This window comes from Ambystoma mexicanum, chromosome 5p (genome assembly GCF_040938575.1).
Source record: "Ambystoma mexicanum isolate Mex_15411 chromosome 5p, UKY_AmexF1_1, whole genome shotgun sequence".
Lineage (NCBI taxonomy): Eukaryota > Metazoa > Chordata > Amphibia > Caudata > Ambystomatidae > Ambystoma > Ambystoma mexicanum.
This window is the reverse complement of record NC_090930.1, coordinates 135,677,434-135,697,178: the sequence shown is the minus strand read 5'-3', so window position 1 is coordinate 135,697,178 and position 19,745 is coordinate 135,677,434. Positions and strand designations below refer to the sequence as shown.

Genomic DNA, 19,745 nt, shown 5'->3' with positions numbered 1-19,745 from the left:
TGTACAAGTTTGTCTCTAAGATTTGGTTGGCTATTGAACGCGAAACGTGGTGTGGAGGGGTCAACATCAGGAGTATTAATGATGTGCCAATTTTTTATTATCATTTTCCTCAAGAGATGACTGATGGGTGAAAAGGTGGATAACCATGTGATTTTATCTAATGTACTTCTGGTTGTTGGTACTAAACAACTCTGTCTGTTGGTATGCTTTGCTCTTCTGTATGCACGTTGGATGTTTCTGGGGGGGAAACCACGGTCTGAGAGACGAGTTTTCAAAATCTTACCGTGGAGTTCAAAATCAGAAGTGCTGGTACAATTCCTTCTGATTCTGAGGAATTGCCCTATCGGTAGATTTTCCTTCAGGTTTACAGGGTGAAAGCTGTCAAACTTTTAAAGTGTTTTTATCAGTGTATTTTCTGTATAACAAAGTTTCTAGATTGCCATTAGGAGATTTCCTAATAACTAAATCTAAAAAAGGAACTGAATTAGAGTTATCCGTCCCTGTAAATTGAATATGTGGGTTTTGTCTGTTAAGCCATTGGGTAAACAAATTTAGGTCACTCTTTGACCCTCTCCAAACCATGAATACATCATCGATGTACCTATACCAACAGATGATATTGTCTTTATATGGATTATCGGGATGGTAAATTGAGTGTTCTTCTAGGTTGGCCATAAATAAATTGGCCAAATCTGGGGCGAAAGTCGCCCCATACTGGTGCCGTGCTTTCGGTTGTAAAAAGATCCGTTATAAAGGAAAAAAAATTCCATTAACGCGATTCTTGCACATTCTAGAAGAAAAGGTGTGGGTCCAGAGTTCAGGGTTGAGGTTCTTTTATTGAGATAAAGTTCAATAACTTGGATGCAATCAAGTTGAGGTATACTCGTATATAACGAGATGACGTCAAGGGTGACAAGGGTGTCCGTGTTCAAAGTTGATAAACTATCTATTATTTGAATCATGTTGGTAGTGTCCTTTACAAAGGATTTCATGTCTTTGATGAAAGGTTGGAGAAACCAATCAACATAGATGGATAAAGGCTCAAGGATGGAATTCAAAGCTGAAACAATGGGTCTGCCAGGGGGGCAAGTAGCATTTTTATGTACCTTGGGTAATAGGTAAAACGCCGGGATGGTCGGATTTTTAGCGATCAAAAATTGTTGTTCATCAAGGCTGATCCAGCCTTCGAGATGTGCATGGTACATAAAGGTGGTAATTTCTTCTGTAAGTCTTGATGTTGGATCGATATCAATTTGGCAGTAGAACATGGTTTTGTCAAGCTGTTTTTTTACTTCCGTGTTGTATGCTTCCTTATCCCAAAGTACAATGCCACTTCCCTTATCAGCAGGTTTTATGACAAAAGTATCGTTGTTTTGAAGTGTCAATAAGGCAGAGCATTCTTTATTCGAGAGATCTCATGAGATAATTTTTATTTTTTAGCAAAGATTTGCTCTCATGAGTAATCTTATTTTCAAAGGCCAAAATCGCTGGGCTAACCATACTATTAGTTGGAATAAAGGTAGATGGTTGTTTTAGTCCCGTGATCTTATCTCGATCATTCCTAGGTTGCGAGTTCCTAAAGAAATATTTAAGGCGTATTAGCCTAAAGAACTTCTGTAATTCTATAGCTGTTTGGAAAGAATCTGCTTTTTTCGTGGGAACAAAGGTAAGACCTTTACTAAGGATGTCAATTTCCTCTTGTGAGAGGATATAGCTGATAAGATTAAAGATCGGGATTGCATTCACCAATTCTGTGGAGGGCCTTGCCAATTGCGGGTATGCATCCGTTGGGGGCCCGGTGGTCGATTGCAGCCGCCTTTGCCCCGCCCTTGAAAAAACTGTTTGGATTTTGGCCCGTACCACTTCAGTTACCACCTTTGCTATTAGCCAGGTCAGGATCACTATTAGAACTGCTATTACTGGTATTGGAAAAAGTAACAAACCGTTTCCTTGGGAATCCGTTATTTCTCAGACGGTTTTGAGCAAGTTTGTTTTGATCATAATATGAGTCAATTAAATATGGATATGTTTTCGTTTCTTTGTATGTCTCAACATCCTTTTTTAGTTTCCATATTATTTTATCCAAGATTGTTTTTTTGAATTTACTCAATTCTTCTTCTGTTTTTTCAAGAAGGGTCTTGATGTCTGCTATATCTTTGTCCCCTTTTAGGGCGTTTTCTAATGTTTCAATTTCCAATTGTTGTGCAGTAGATTCTTCTTCTGCCGTCTGTATGATAAGAATAATCAGATCATGGGAACATTTATTACTCACTCCGCTGAAGTTAGTTTTAAATTTTTTGTTATCCGTGAAGACCTTCGGTATTATCCTGACCTGAAGGCCTTCGGTGATAATCCCGGCTTTCAAATATCCTAGCATGACTGTTGGTTCTAATTAGTTTTTTCTTCTTTTGTGTTAAAATATCTGTTTGATTTTCATTGGGCTGAGGCTGAACGGTATCCCTGTTAGTGAAAGCTGACGGACGTTCCATCAGTCTTTTGTAAAGTTCATCCGAGAAAGATACTGTGTTGACATCTTCCATCTTATTGATGGAGTCAATGGATTATATACAGAAGAATGTGAATTAAAGTTAATGTAACGACCTACTCAACAAGTAATAGGTATGAACACAAGATTAATGTGGAACACCTTTTGTGTTGTTATCCCAAACAACCAGAGGGTTGTCCGAAAAGTCTATTTTGAAAAATTAGGAAAGATCTGATTTCTGGGAATACCACCCTCTGGGATCAGAAAGGAACTATGAGAAGAGCAAACAAAGGGGGTGGTAACCCTGGGTTCTTTGTCAAATAAGTACGACTATCAAGAAGTACTCAACACCACCAAGTTGTTACATTGCTCTGTTTTCTCGTGTTCTGAAGACGGCTACACCTGCATCAAGAGACAACTGTTTTGTGCATTGCCTGATTTTTTTGGATGCATTTAGCCGAAACATATGTCGACTCTCACAAAAAAGAAACCTAAGGTATCTAATAGGTTTTCCTTCTGATAGAGCTGGTTTAATCAAACAGTGCTCTACTCTTAAATGTTTGAGGTTGCACATTTAGTGCCCATACAGCACTACTTTTCATGTACTAACCCCACCAAACCTCTAGCTTAGAAAATATTACATCAATTGTTGAAATCACGTTTACATTTATTGTGAATATTGTTGCTATGAAAGGTTTATGTCTTACATATGAGCAGGGGCTGTGGGAGCACCTAAGCTTCCAATCATACTGCTTGGCTGCACAATTGCAATTTCTCGCTCAATGCCTAGATCGAATACATGCTACAGAGCCAAATGCTGGGCATGGCTGCATGGGACTGGTGTTGGGATTATGTGTTTACCGTGAGGTCTCCAATGTCTTGGGCTATCCCACCACTACTTATTCTTGGGCGTAAGATTGGGTCAGACCATCGCGGAACCGCTTGCTGGGGTTTCTTATGTCAGTATGGATCCTCTCATATCTAAGCAACCCATTGATACAAGCCGATGCCCCCGGACTGGCTGGAAGTGGGGTTGACAGGCATTCTCAGAGTTTTATTGCAATTGCGCGTTACACAGATTTGTAGATCTATGTGACATGCATCATATACATAAGGGTATAGGTGTACATTTTATTTGTTGACTATTGCCTGGCGGGAAATATGGTGGAACTTCCCAGAGAGCCAGAAGAAATAGCCTTATATAAGAATAGCTGCGAGGTGGAACCACTCACATAATATCAACATCGTGTGCGCAAGTCCATGTGTAAAAGTCATGAACCACGGGAGCTTTCACGTTGGAAGAGATGGGAATTAAATTTGGTGCAACAACTATTTCTAATGGCAGGTAGCGAATGGCGCAAGGCATGTTTTGATGATAAAGCAAGTCTCCAGAAATGCAAGATTAAAAAGATCGTACTTCACCCTACAAAGGCGATAAAGGGCAGATCGAGCAGCCCCAACTAGGTGTCCCAGATGGCAAACCACAACAGGTGACTTCTTCGATTTGATCTGCGATTACTCTAGAGTTGTGCAATTATGGGCAGAAGGTATGTGAGTTGGAGAGAACCACAGCAAAGACTACACAGAGTGCGCCAAGAATGGGCTTTTTAAACATTATTCCAAAGACCAGGCGTGATAAATGGGTGGGTACCTGGGTATATTAATTTGGGGTTGATGTCTGTCAAGCGTCTAATAGCCAGGCACCAGTTTTCTGATTACATGCCAATGGCTGCGGCCTAACTTTAAGGATTGAGACTAATAGGAAAGAAGATGATGATGATGATGATGATGATGGGGCAGGATACAGGCGTGGGAAGGTCTGGTTAATGGATTAATGTCTACACAAGCTACTTGTCCTCCTTAGGAAGCCAGAACGTCACATGTAGAATAAGGTGATTGGATTGTTCAATGATGCTACAGAGAACAGGTAATATTGATTACATGTATTTACTGTTTAAATGAACAGTATATGGCTATGTTAACTATTATGATGTATTTATGCAGACTGCACTAAGCATATATGAGATCCGAAGCATATTGGTCCAAAGTGAATGAGTGTAAAGCTAATTCTGGTGGGTGGTGGTGTGCTTGGATAATTAACATTAATAAAGAAAATACTAAAAACAACAGCATTCTGGTGAAAGCAACAGCATAGCACTGCATCAGATCTTCCAGCAGCTGTAGTCATGCTTTAGTAGAAGTAACAAGATGTTAGACTGGGATGTACCACAATGCTTATGGACGGGCCGGATCTGTAGGTGCCCCCACCTGTATGGACGTCCTGCCAGATAAGAAGAGAGACAACTCATCCCTCCACCTCAATATGGGGGTCAAGAATATAGTGATCACCCCAGGTGTGTGGTCGACAAGGGGGTTAACATCACGCCAGCCAAGCCTAATGTAGGTCTGAGCAAAACGAAGATATCGGCGAGGGGATCAAGCGTGTTACACTGGGGTGATCGCTATTGGCACCCGGTCTTCGTTTTTTGTGTGTTTTATTAATTTTTTTAGGGAAATTGCAGCATCGGTTTAGGTGCATGCTCGAGTTCCCTACAAAAAATGATGGCCGGGCATGCATATAGTAAAGGGAGCTAATCTTTGTACTACTTCCACTGCCGGGACTTGGGCGGCTGTTCAGTGTAGCAGGGAGGCAAAGCTCTAAGGTAGTGTGGGCCAGGGGCGCAGGACTGCAGGTGGGGAGGGGAAGGACTCCTGGGAGGGTGAAGTGAGGTGGTAAAGCTGCTTGGGTGCTGGCAGACTAGAGATGGCAGACCCCAGGGGCAGAGGCACTGGTAGTCAGGTGAGAATGTGTGCTAATACTGGTGGATTCTGCCCATGTTCCTGCCCATCTGATTGGTCAGAGACTCTCCCCTATGTTCTAATGAATACTAGAACCTCATTGTTGATGGTGTCAATCTGCAGGCCGTCAACCAGGCAACCCCTATCCATCATACACATGGCATCGTCAACCATCTAAACGGTAACAGACTCTGTGATGTGACCTAGAATGATAATACGGAAGGTATGCAAGTATGGGGTTTATGAAGCTCAAGCCTGGCTGGGAAGCAAAGGAGCGCAGTATAGAGCACCTGCACTCAGGTGGTGGCTGCTGGGGTAGAGTGTGAGGGTAGCAAAGAAGTAAGTGAAAAGAGATGATGTTGGGGTGCTGCTACACACCTCTAGATTTCCAACGTCGGCTGGGTCCAATAAAGCCATAGCAATAATCTCCTGTTTCAGGAACCTAAATACTGGATAACCATAAGATTCCAGACAATGTACGCATGACTGGTTGTGTGTTGTGTGACACATTGTTTGATAGGTGTAATAAACAGATCTGTTGCACAATGCAGATATCGATAAGAAACCAGGAAGCAGCGCGGTGTGTTGACTGTAAGCCAAATCCGAGTACATATGTACGGGTCATGCTGACGCAACTCAGGGTCAGCACCCACCCTTCTGACTGTCCCTCTTTTTCTCGTTAGGGATTGGCTATTGTGCATAACAATATTCAATATTTTGAATTGATCTTTATGGTATGTCATTTTGCGCACGTTTGCTCCACACATTGCATTGCACACCATTCAAGCTATCCAGACATATTTTTCCAACACTTAGATTCACTGGCATAACGCCATTCTCATGAATTATGGATTAATGGACCAGTGTGAATCATTAATTTTGTAGAATGTAATAAAACACAGACCTAAGATGAAATGTATGCAATGGTCCTATAATGCCATTGTGGTGTTTGGTGGAATTGTCACACCCTCAGCCTGACAGGCTTTTGTGTCACCTAAACAGGTCTTAGTATTCTAGGACCATAATACAGTTACCCGTTGTGTATATGTATGCACAAAGTTACAACATTGGTTAAGATAAGTGTGTTTTACAGTACCTCTATGTTCATAAATGTATGACTTTGAACTAATTATTAGTATATTTTTTTAATCAGTTTGGCGTGCACTACTGCACCATTGCCCATTTGTGTGCTAGACGTACACAAGTCGCTTCACATATTAAAAGCATGACAACAATTGTGCGTCGGCTGGCTTTCATGGGTAGCTTCAACTGCAAAGCTAATTATCATGGAGCCTACGTCTTCTGATCTCTTCCCTAGAAGAGATGGCCAAAAAGGTACACTGGCTTAGCCTGTCTTTGCCAAATTCGCTGGGTGTGTCGCCAGAGAGCTGAAGCCGCAGACCATCCACGCTCTATTTCTGTCCTATCAGAGGGTATGTTCTGCGGTAGGACAGGGCGCCACTAGATAACTTCTGCTCATCCAGCTCTATCAATGATGCCTTTGATAAGTGTAGGAATCGCTTTTTATATCCACACGCAGAGCAGAAAGAATGCTTTAATGCAGGCTTTTCCATGGGTTTGGCCATGACCACCATGGAAGCAGGTGAAGTCACAGTCATCAGTACGTACGTTATAGCCAAGGCAACAAGGGTGGCTTCAAGGTCACAACGCATGGTTTGCTAAAGGAAAAAAGCGTCACGTCATTGAAAGGTTTCAGCTACCCTGGTTTAAAATCATGCAAAGAGAGGGTTAACAAATGCATTACTATGCAACTCTGGGGGTCCGCAACTCAAACCTTAGATAGGGTATGCGTCTTGTTGTGTCTCGTCATACTGATTTTAAAAAAGAACATTACAAAACAGATATGCTACCTATAAACCAGGCAGCGGCATTATGGAAAAATGTTACTTCATAACACGCTTCAACGTCTTCAAAGTGTATTGGGCACAATGCAAACATCACGTAGTACAGTGTGCAAACGCTTAGTCCAGTAAGATTTCCAATGGCTCACGGAATGGACAGTAATCATGGAAAGGATGGGTGACTGGTGCAAGAGCTGGCTAAATGGAGACAGGAAACATAACAGTTAAGGGGCTGAAGTGAACCAGCTTGTGCCTTGGTTTACGTAATCACTCCCCAAATAGCCAGGATCGCACAGGCACAAAATCCTGTGGTGAACCACAACTCATTTTGTGGTTAACTACATGGGTAGTGGCTCAACCTGTGTATCAATTTTTTGTGAACACTTTTGTTACAAAGCACTGGTTGCTTGGCATCACCCCAAACAGGTGCAATGAACTCAGAAAGTTGAACGGCCTATAGCAGATTAAATTCGTGGTGAGTGCAAGTCTGGCACAGCGGAGTACCCAGAGGTCCAACAGGACCTGTGCCTGCATCTCTGTTGTCTTCGTTTGTAAGCCAAAGATTGCTACCATTGTGACTTTTCTAGCGACCCAATCCATAATGGCGCCACTTTACAATCCTCTCACAAGAACAGAGCCTGCGGTCTGCATGCAAACCCTGCTAGAACCACTGACATGTGAAAGCTGTCCGTGGGCATAGCCATGTTTGCCCAGCGCAGATTCAACATCTGGCACCAGGCAATGCTTGTGGGGGATTGTAGCTCAGCAATAGTCCACATTATGATTCTCCTTCACTTGTGCACATGCACTCTTGCTTTTTGGTGAAAGTTAGTGTAGCTCTTATATGTTAACAAATAGAAGTTGGCTTTCTCTGCATGGTCAAATTCTAGAACAGAGGTCTACAGCCTTCGGCTCGCCAGATGTTTTGGACTACGACTCCCATGATCCTTTATCAATGACTTATCTAGCTAGAGAGCCAAAAGCGCAAGACCCTTTTGTTACGTATAATGTAAATTGGGAAAGTTCACGCTCCATGCTGTTCTGAAGGTGGAATGGTAAGCGAGAATGTGGATGGCGTGTTCTGAAGAAAACAGCTGGAGAAGGAGGTGTTGGAGAGAGGAGTGGTATGGAGCAGGGGCTCTTCTTTGTAGAAAGGTTCTGTGTTGGAGCTGAATAAACATGGTGACTTGCAATATTCGGGTGTAAACTCCGTTCCTAACACTTTTACTAGAAAGTATACTACCATTTGCTTTGATTTGTTACCCAAAGATATGCAAGTATCATACCGGAACTATGAATTCCCAGTAAGTATATTTATAAACGCTTGGCGTATACGGTTCATAGTAGTAGGCATTTGTCATGTCTTGTACTCCAGGACAATACAAAACTTCCTAATAGTAGAGCACAAATTAAGGATTTCTACGGGTCTGATATCATTTGAATATCTAGGTAAGAGAGAAGATGTCCGCCGGGCTATGAGATGTTTGCCACATGGGTTGTGTTATGTTGATTTGTAGCGCACACCGCTACCACCGACAGGCAGTCTGTAGGCAGATGCCTCTCCAGCGACCCGTAATTTTTATCAAGAAACTCAAGGATGCCCATTGCCCTGGATCTGTTGCCAGACCGCCATTTCCTTGGCCCCAAAGCATTATGGTTCTGATTTTGAGTGCCATTTCCATAATTGCGCAGTCCAATACAAATATTGGTGCTCTTCCTGTGTAATTTGGCTTTCAGTTGTTGCTTTAGATTTGCATCTTCCTGGCGACTGGAAAGGTTACACAGAAAAGGCGAGTCTGTCCTTCCTGTTTTGTTGCCTGTCTTTGCTCTTGTCAGTATTTATCCCGGGACATTGTTGCCCCCATGCTAACGCTGAGGCATACAATGGAATGTGTTGGGCCGTCGATGGGGAAGTGAAAAGAGGGCTCTTCGTTTTTACTTCCTCTTCGGGAACTTCCTGGTGAGTACCTGGGAGGCTTGATGCTGATCTCCTTAGTCATTCTGAGCCAGCAGCAGCGATGTCTGTTGGGACTGTGAACATGAGATGGCATTCATGGTGAACCATTGTGCCCTGAACAATCTCTAATGGGGCAAATACAGCCAAATCCGTGCATACGTAGCAGATCAATACAAGCGTCTACATGAAACCTCATAAATAATCAATGCATTTTTTGGTGGTTTTATTTTGCCCTTTATTGCATGTCAATCTGCTTCAGACAACTGCACGTTTTGTGCTACCTCTACCTCCGCACCCCACAACCTCCTGCCACATTACAGGATTGCATTGCATTGCATAGGGTCACCTCTACAGAGGTTTCCTGCATGATGGTCACCAGTGCCCTCTCCCAAGCCCTGTCCTTGTCCCTAGTTGGATGTGCCACCACTCCATTACACTTTATTTTCTTACTTTTCTACTCATTCATGCAGGTGATTTTCACTCATGTCTTCACGCCCTTTCTGTGAGCCGCATCCTTATGTGTCTTGCGCACTTATTTCAGCAACGTTCAGGGCTGGCTATTGAGGGTTTTGCAGTGAGCACACCGGATCGCACCACTTTCGAGGGACAAGCAAGTTGGACACGGGTAGTGGGTCCCTAGCTGGAGAGGCGGTCTGATGCCGCCTGCTAGATGTGAAAGTTAGATCCCTGAGGTAAGGTAGGTGACCCCATTCCAATATGCACATTCTGAAGCCTTACTCCGTTTGGAGGTCTTTCCTGTTCCACATCTAAAGGTCGACAGGCAAAAGTGAGACAACTTGAATTGAGCTTGCTAAATGACAACTATACAACTTAGACTTAGTGTGCTTCATATTTTTCTCGACTACTATCCTTTCCCTTTTTCCCCCTTCAGGTAGACCTTTCTATGTGAACGTTTTTGGCAGGTTGACCTAGGTCCTGGGCAACCTTACACCATCACATTTCATCCAGGTCCTCTCGGTTCTGCATGTCGACCTTTGAACCTGCAACCATGTATTCATAGATCTCGTTCGCTTGCTCTAATGACTCGTCTGGAACAAGAGGAGTCTGCCGCGTCATATGAGGCACTCAGCATTTTTTAACATACGAGCAATTATCTGCATGCTCTCGCGTTGTTGTATTTTAGTATGTGTCTTGTAAAGTTCTCACCTCATTGCAGATTGCTGTATTTTTTATTTAGAATTGTTTTAACACAAGAAAATCACCTCAGACCAACTAATTGTGATATAGTCTACTTTGCATAGTATCTGGTAATCTGTAGTGTTCAGGTTACCTGTATAAGTAACGCTACATTATTCAGGAAATGATTCAACGACAGGAGGGTGGTGAGTGGGTTATAGAGACAAGCATCCAGCATCGCCCTCATGCCAGACAGACACATTATTTCTTTTTGAGCAGCCGTTTATGTAGGCTTGCCTTATTTGTACCTTGTCTGGAAATGTGGCCAGGTGCCTTGGAAAAGCCTTTCTTTCTCTCCCCCACCTCCCTAGGATGACACTCTTTATCACAGCAGTTGAGACAAGGCCCTGCATGCACTCTTCCCAGTGGGTGCTGGGGGAGGGGGATTCCAAAGCCTAGCTATCAGTTTTGGGCCATTATAGATGCTTAGAACACCCAATATTGTTGTGGTGACTGTAAGACGCCCAAACCTCTGTCATACACCTAATATATGTAGTGACATTGTAGTGTAGTTCCGTGCTACAACTTTCACCTCCTCGCAGAACTTGTGTGTTTTGCTCCACTCACACAGCCTGGGTCTTAGGCTGCCGTTCTTGTGAATGTAGCCCTAGCAGGATGACGAGTCGTATATTGCCCTCCTGTATATTTTGTTTAGGGTCCAGTATACCCTGTATTATTTGACATGGCCTCCTGCTCCAATTCAAAGACGTCCACTTCACAATCTGCAACATGTTGACCAAATGTCAGGCTTTAATCGCAATTAATATCTGTGACCACTCAGAAGCATGTTGTTTTGCAGTGATTTGTGACATGTTCAACTAGTACTCCTACATCCTGTTCCCTCTCCTCCATGCTTCTTGGACATTCCGTCCTACAGGACCGGATGGTCCTGTCCCATGGGACTGGATGGCCCAGCAGTATGGAGGAAAGGGGACTCTGGACTAGGAGTACAGCAGTCACTATAGTGAGCAAATTCTCCTCTATGGAACTCTGTCCTTGGTCATATTGAGAACATCCCTTCGGTAGCTCACAGAAGACTGGAATTCCCATATGTGCAACCATCTATCCCTCTTTTTTTCTGTGTTTCCAACAACATGTAGCCTCTGGTTGTATTGTCAGATAGCCGTTTAATCCGATTCAGGTACAAGTTTGCACAGAAAAATGACTTGATCTCTTCTCTTTGATCTCTGGGCTCATCCTGACCGAGGGATTGCAGAAGACCCACATTTCTTACCAGCAGTTCTTCATCTTTCTGGCATGTTACTGAGCCTATGCTCCAGGGGGCCTGACGTGTATGTCGCCACTATTTTCCGTTCTCCATCCCCCGCCCCAAGGGAGTTGCATGTGTGCCTAAGGCTAGAGAACCGATGATATCTCGAAATTCGGACCTTCCTCCCTCCTGGGAGCTGACGATTCTGCAGTGCTAGCTGTGGCAGATTTCTGTCCCACAAGAACGACTTTGTTGCCCTATCAATCCACCCCACTTAGACATCATGGTAGAATTTAGTTCATACTTGGCGCAGAAGTCATCCTTTAATGAGTTTAATCCCCACCAAAGCAACAGCTTCAGTGCTAACTACCTGAAGGCGCAGCAATACATTGTTCATCATTCCAGTGTCCTCTGTTATCCAGATCCCTAAATATTACGCCCTCTCCAGGAACCACCACAAATCCTAATCTGATTGCTCTGGCATATAGGCTATACTGGCATTGCCTCCGACTCCTGCATGTTTGTTTGTGCCCGACTATGATGCCAAAGTTATGGCTTTATGCTTCATGACCGGGATAGATCCGGGGAGGATTCTGTAGCAGCAGCATTATCAAATCGTGTGTGTGTAGCCACAGGGTCTGCCCAGAGCCTCCAAATCTGATGCCTTGAATTGGTCTTATCAGATAGAATTGGCTAGTGGGCTCTATTACACAGACAGAAAGCATCAGCACCAGAGGGCAGCCTTATCTCATTCCATGGCCCAGAAGGTAGTTGAACACGGTCACTGTAAAGACTGATGCTAAAAGGCAGCTGTAAAGAAATTGAACCAATGACAGGAACCCTTTCCCGAACACCATCTCTTCCCTTTCCTTCTACAGGAAGTGGCAGTTTATGTGGCTAAAGGCTTTTTTAGGATCTATCTAGACTGCTGCAACAGCTGCTGTTTCACATCCAATGAAGCTAAGATTAACCTCATTCACATCTGGGGAAGGGCGTTCAGCCAGTCAGCTGGCAGGAACAGCAGGTGAGAATACACAGTGTACCGTCCGCTGTTTCCAGCCACCCAAGGACATTCCCTGGGTGGCGGCATCCTTTTTTTATGTGGGGAGGTAACAGGGTGCATCTATCTGTTGCCTCACCGCCCTGTCATCCAATCCCTCAAAAGAAAACATACCGTTTTCTGGCGCACCTATACCCCTTCCCCCCCAGTTACCTGCTGGACCGGGGCATTGTGCTCTGGTCATGGTGCTTCCAATGGGCATGCCTAGGCCTGGGCTGGGGGGCCGTTACCGGCCATGTACGCCTCGCAGCTGCGGCGTGATTGCTACATTATGCTAGCTGCAGCGTATCTTCACTTGACAACCCTGCATAGTTCATGTGAGTAACGTTTGATAAAGTTCCTATTATTTGACCTCACCACATCTTATAGACTGTGTTCAGGCTCATCAGCCTGTAGGTTAAAGTAGGGCGGCCGATTTGCCCTGCTTCAGGAGTAGGCAGATGGATGCATATCCTACACTTCAGATATATCCCAACGAGCAAATCACATACCCCTTCTGGCATGGGCTTATAGCATTTTTGAGGCAGTCCCTCTGGCCCTGGGCATAGCACTGAGTTCATACTGTCAACCGCCTTAGTCAGTTTTTCTTTGCTAAATATGTTTCCAGCTGACGGTTCTCATCATCCGTTTATTTTAACCTAACCACAAAGAAGAAAGTACTCTGCACATTGTCCAATGTGTGTATAATATTTTATGGAGCCTGCAGAATTCACGCATTGCATCTATGCAGGGACCTTTGTATGTGTCCACATCAAGCTGCCCACACTCACCGGATCAAGAATGCGTTCAACATTTGTTCTCTAGACAGGCCTGGCGGGCCTCATTTGTGCAATGGAGAATTTCAGATTTTGTGTGTAGCAGATAAAACAGTTCTGTAGGCTGCTTTGCATATTGAGGAGACCTCTTAAAGACAGTCGAAGTCCAACGATGATCCACTCGCACCATGGCAACAGCAGAGCACGGAAAGTGACAGTGCATCCTTCACACATGCTTTATTTGGCCAGTGGTGTACATTATTGGCAGCTTCTTTCCTCCAAAATGCCCCACTAAGGAATAGTGCTGAAGCTGCTCTGCCTGTAGAGCAACGCAAGGACAGTAACATAAGGGGCACACTATGACATGAGTTCCAGTTTCTCTTGTTTAGGGTCATTTTCTGTAATCCTCCTACTTTGATGGGTGCTTTTGATTGGCCGCCAGCACTTTGACAGGTGCTTAACATTTGGTCGCTACTGTGATGGCTGCTTAATATCTATTTTTGATTGGTTGCAACTTTAGTGAGCACACAGGGTTTCATGTGATGGGGAGCGAATCAAGTGGAACGATCTGCTCTTGACATTCGACTTCTCTCATTGACCGAGACTAAGCAGGGGGTTGACACTGGTTCAGGAGCACAGATGTACTTAAACCAAACATTGGAGTCTAACACGGGTTCAAGGGCATGCCATTTGAAGAGCAGTGTTGGCTTACGCCTGATCTTTTATAATCTGGGATAGACAATGAATAAGTGTGCAGTACTTTCCATGCAATACTGTTTAGCTGCTAGGCCAGAGTTAGCGTGTTTTTTATATGCTTGGTGCTTTTGCGGGGGCTGCACTCTGGAGCCAGGAATTAACATTATTTGTAGAGCCAAGACAAAGGTTTGAGATGTACAGCTTTACATAAATGCTTTCACCAAATGATGCGAGCTTTGTTTGTATTTAAAGATGATGCCTGTTCTATCACTAAGTCAACACCTTCGTGTAACATTCTATTATTACTATGATTATTGGATCTATTGAGGGCAGACCTGGCTTCGGGAAGCAACAGAGTGCTTTACAAGTCATATGGCAAGAGAAGCAGATCCGAAAGGGAGCGGGGAGGGTGGTCACCTTGTCAGCAAGGTATCTGTAAGCAATCAGGAGAAGAAAACTGGCCTGGAGCAGGTCGCCCAATCCCCGCTTAGGTTGGGAGTGGACCGGCTGTGGACCTAGGTGTTAAGAAACGCAATGCATTTTTATAACAGCTTTGTTAAATATACGTTGGATTTCTGAATGTTGCCACCAGCTTAAAACTACATGAAACTGTGCTTAAAACAGTACTTTATATTGCCAGAACTGTGCTTTATAAAATTGAGACTACTGCCATTTCTTGGTAAGAGTGAGGTAATGTTGCATAGTGACCGCCTGCTTTCTTTTTCATTCAGTTCATTGGCTTAAGGTGTAAACTGCCTACTGCTGAGCACATAACATATGTATTTATAGAGTGCCCGGTCTACCCATTGGGTTATTTTGGCGCTGATAACACTTGTTTTTATCGACCTCAGAATGTTGAAGGGCCGAGTGGCCCTGCCGAAGTTTGTGCCTGCAACCATGATGTACGTCACTAGATCATTGTATGGCATGGATCTGCAACCTCCAGCTCTCCAGATGTTATGGGCTGCACCTTCTATGACCCTGACCATTAAATATGCTGCCTAGGGCTGATGGGAGATGTAGTCCAAAACGTATGGGGTGGCAAAGGTTGCAGACCCCACTGTGGTGGGTGTACGAGTCCACGGATCCAGGGACTCGGCATCTGTTATTTACATAGATGGAAAACCTCAGAATATGTGGTAGTAAGCGCTATATAAGAAGTATTATTTCACTTTCACGTTTAGATTTTGCGCTTTGGATAATAACTGGTATTAGTTATTTTTTTTGTATATTTACTTTGGGCTTAATATTCATTGCTCTCTTGTAGAAACCGCTGCTATGCCAATGAAGATACATGGGGCTACAGTTAGTGGATTGCAGCCTGTTGGTGGGATGTCTGGGAGTATTCATTAACACAATTGCTTCTCACCTCGGGTTGCTGAAAAAACCCAAAAGGAAGAGCACTGAAAGAGGAAAAGAAAAAAACGACTGCTTTATTATTCATTCATGCAACACATATTGAGTTAATATATATTATATATTTTGGCCTGCATGTATGATTCCAAGGTTCTAAAAACAAGTCCTTATTTTGTTCATTTTTCTTTTTAGGAGTATATTTCTGCTTTGTGTATGCCTGAACTATGCCAAGAACAGAGTCTGACGCCGGAGCTGCGGAAGCTGCTGAGTAGCCTGCGTGACACCATAGAGTATGAATCGCAAGCAGTGCTGAACCTGAAAGAAAGAAGTCTTGAGATCTCGGGCCGGCAGTTGAACGTGATGACGGCCTGGTCCATGGTGGAGAAACTGAAGATGGAGCAGAGGCCCTCCCGTCAAGAGCGGATGGCCGCCATCACACCCATGGAGTTGGAGCCTCCCCTGGACCAGGGCGAATGCAGTGGGGAATCCGATGAATGGACAAGCTCTGAGAGCGAAGCTGAGCAGGCAGGCGGGAGAAGTGGCTTCGGCAGCAGTGGCCACTACCGGGGCAAGGAAATCACCAGCAAGCCACACCGGCAACTCTGCCGATCCCCTTGCTTGGACCGGCCAAGCTTCTCCCAAGGTAGCATTCAAGTGCCTCATGATCACCATCGGATCCTGCTGCCACACGATCTCCAGCTCAAGCCGGAGGAAGCGAAATCCACCCTGGATAAGGATTACCAAACCAAAATGGACTTTGCCATAAAGTTGGGCTATGCCGGAGAGCAAATCCAGGCGGTACTCAACAAATTAGGAGCTGATGCCCTCATAAATGATATTTTGGCTGAGTTGGTACGGCTTGGCAACAAAGGGGAGTCTGAAGCACAGGCTGGTGGAGGCAGCAACACAGGAACTTTGGTCTCACGTGGGCAGTGTCCCAAGGAAATTGCAAGCCCAGAACTTTCTCTAGAGGACGAGGTGGAGGATAACACCGATAATCTGCGGCCCATCGTCATTGACGGGAGTAACGTGGCAATGAGGTGAGTCTGTTTCTGTATTGTTAAAAAAAACTTTTTATTGAGAGCTGTGATTCGGAAAAAAGATTTTTTAGAAGCAGGCCTGAAAAATATTTGTTTTATCTGTTGGAGGCTTGGTGGTTATAAAGCACACATGTTCACCAAAAACGCATCTTCGTGCTGTAGAAGGGTGCAAATTACAAAAGAGCGATTAGGCTATAAGAAGACTTAGAATGGACATCTAAAGATTGGCTAAAAATGTATTTGCCATCAAGAGCAATGTATAGAAATATATTCAGTTTATTTCTGAACTTTAGTAGATTGTAGCTTAGTTCTTAAAATGAGTTGAAGATTATTCCACCTTTTGGAGACCAGAAATCTAAAAGGCTTACCATCAATCCTATATTTATTAAATTTGGGAATAATAAGGGAGCACAAATACTATGATATGACAAATAATTTATAACGCGCCTGAGTGTTTCCAGGCACGAAAGACCTGATCTGAAAGACCTATTAGGCTCATGTCCGCAATAGTCCTTTGTTTGAAATGCAGCTAGTTTAATTAATGCTAGCCTGGAGAAATATGGATATTTGTGACGAACGCTCAATTTGCTGCAGTCTGGATGTATTTTTTTAAGGAAAGGGCAAGAAAGGCACAATTTCCGAAATCAAGTACGAATGAAACAAATTCATTGATAATTGTAACTACACATAAAAGAAGACATTTGTTTCTGAGTTTCCTAAATTGAAAAGACAAGATTTAGTAAAGGATGATATTTGCTGAGTTAGAGAAATATAATAGAGATTTTTCAGATAAGAGGCCAGAACTACTGGTCGCTCGCCAAATAATTCCAACCAAAAGGGATGGAAGCAGTAACCATCAAGTTTTCGGTTTTGGTAGTTGGCATCCATCCAGTCTTGATCTTCCAACAAACCATTTTTGAGTTTGTTTGTTTGTTTGTTTGGTCATTCATTTGGTAATGCGCACCAAACCCTTGGGTAGCTGGGCACAGCAATACAAGTAGACTCAAAGCTTAGTTACAGTACATATCACAAGCATATGTATACGTGTACATACATACATACAATGCATAACATTTTCATAAGATTACGTGTGCGTACATGCATACACATATATAGTACTGACGCCACTGGTTACAGTAGAATTAGGTGATGCATAGGCAGATACAATAGGTACGGTTATTCATGTCAGGTAGGAGGGTAAAGTATCAGTCGGGGATGAGGGGGGGGTCCGGTTATGAGTCGTTAGTATGGAGCCATTTGAGTACATTGTGTCTGAATTTAGGGAAGGGTTGTTCCAGTCTGAGGTCAAGTGGGAGCATGTTCCAAGATTGTGCAGCTTTAACTGGGAAACTGGTTCCCCCAGCTGTAGAGCGTTTGAATCTGGGAATCTCAAGCATAGAGGTATTGGTAGATCTCGTGGGGCGTATGGTTGTTCTCCTAGTGATTCTTTCCAACAAGTAAGGAGGTGCTAAATTGTTCAGACATTTGGAAGTGAGAGAGACTGTTTTGAGGAAGATTCTGTTCTTTATATTTAACCAATGAGCCTCTTTTCTAAATTTAGAAGTGTGCTCTCTGTATGGGATATTCAGTTCTGCTCTCAAGGCATTGTTTTGCAGTCTTTGGCTTTTATCTGTGACATATTTGTTGGCTCCTGAGTACAGGGCGTTGCAGTAATCTACTCTGGACATTGAGCGCCTTGGCCAGGGTAATACAGCTAGTACTAGAGAGAAACGGCCTAGAGGCTCGGATACGTTTGCACGTATAGGCTGTTGTAGAGGCAAGAGAGTTGACTTGCTTCTTAAGGGTGAGAGAAGAGTCCAGGTAAAAACTTAAGGTTTTAACCACAGGCATCACCTTGATAATATTGTTGTCGATGTTGAAAGATGCGTAGTTTGGGCTTAGTTTTTTAAGATTGGCTTCAAAACCTAGGATCAGTATCTCAGTTTTATCGTCATTCAGGCAGCGGCCATGTGATGCCATCCATGCCTGAATGAGAATGTATATCTTGTTTACCAGGGCCGAGTCCACTTCAAAGTTGCCCGAAAGGGGTATGAGGATCTGGGTGTCATCTGCATAGTTAGTGTAGGTGACACCCAGTCTGTCCAACTTGTCGAACAAGGGCTTGGTAAAAGTGTTATACATAGTGGGTGAGGTACAGGACCCCTGTGGGACTCCGCAAGATATTTGGATAGGATCAGCCGAGGCTGATGGGAAGAAGACTCTCATGGTGCGGTTAGCTAGAAAGGATTGCACCCAGGCTATGGCCTCCCCTGAGAAGTTGGCAGCAAGCCTGAGGTGGTTGCATAAGACTGCGTGATCCACCAGGTCGAAGGCTGCCGATAAGTCCAGTAGGAGAAGCATAGCTGTTTTTCCGTTATCCTTCAGCTCCTTAAAGGAATGGTTTGCCCAAAATGTTTTATTGCAAAAAAAGATGGGCAATAATAAAAAATAGATTGGCACTTTTTCCTTTTAAGTTCCTATGTAAAATTTTGAGCAAATGAAGCTCAAAATTTACAAAAGGAAGCACATGGGGGCATCCATTTTGTGAAATTGATGCCCGCCTGTGCTTGCTTTTGCGGCACTAATGAAGGAAATCCTGAATGTGTAGAAAGGCAACTCGGTCAATAATTTTGAGTAGGAAAGGCACGGTAGTGATAGGTCTATAGTTGGTTGGGATGGTGGGGTCTAAGGTTTGTTTTTTAAGCAGGGGGAGGACCTAGGATTGTTTAAGATTAGTGGGTACTGTATTTGTTTTAAAGGAGGAGTTTGAGCTTTGAGATAAAGGGGGCTAGGTCCCTAGCTGCATCCTTTATTATTTGCGCTGGGCAGCTATCTCCCTTTTTAAGGGTTTGAGGGATAGTATGACTTTTTCTGTATCAATGAAACTGAAGGGCGGTGTTGTTCTGGTCTCAGTAAGTTGTGGTAGTTGCTGATCATAGGGGGGCAGTGTCACCTTTTTGTTAGCTATTTTGAGTTGGAGAGAGGACATTTTATTTGATAGAGCATTTTGTATGTTAGTGCACTATATCTTGTCCTTTGGGACATTGTCTATCGGTTGGATTGGGGATTCCATTTCACGAAGGATGGAGAAGAGTTTCTTCGTGTTGGATTTGGCCTTTGCGATTCTGTCCTTGAATAAGTTCTTTTTAGTATTGATTATTTCTTTTTTTGTAGAGTTTGGATAGGTCAGTTAATTTGGCTTTATTAGGGTCAGTAGGAGAGCTGCGCCAGATAGATTGGAGCTTTCTTTTCTATAATCTTAGATCTTTGAGTTGGGGCGTGAACCAGGCATTTAAATGTGATTCCTACCTGTCTTTGCGCAGTTTAA

The 19,745-nt window shown here is 43.7% G+C and overlaps 1 protein-coding gene across 2 annotated transcripts in view; it reads left to right on the top strand.

The window, feature by feature from the left end:
• The window catches only part of ZC3H12B (zinc finger CCCH-type containing 12B), a 706,390-nt gene that overhangs the window by 593,874 nt on the left and 92,771 nt on the right, over positions 1 to 19,745 (top strand). For both annotated transcript variants that reach the window (XM_069612533.1, XM_069612534.1), the window contains exon 2: positions 15,570 to 16,417. In XM_069612533.1, the coding sequence (XP_069468634.1) occupies positions 15,570 to 16,417 (848 nt within the window). The remainder of the gene's footprint in view (positions 1 to 15,569; positions 16,418 to 19,745) is intronic.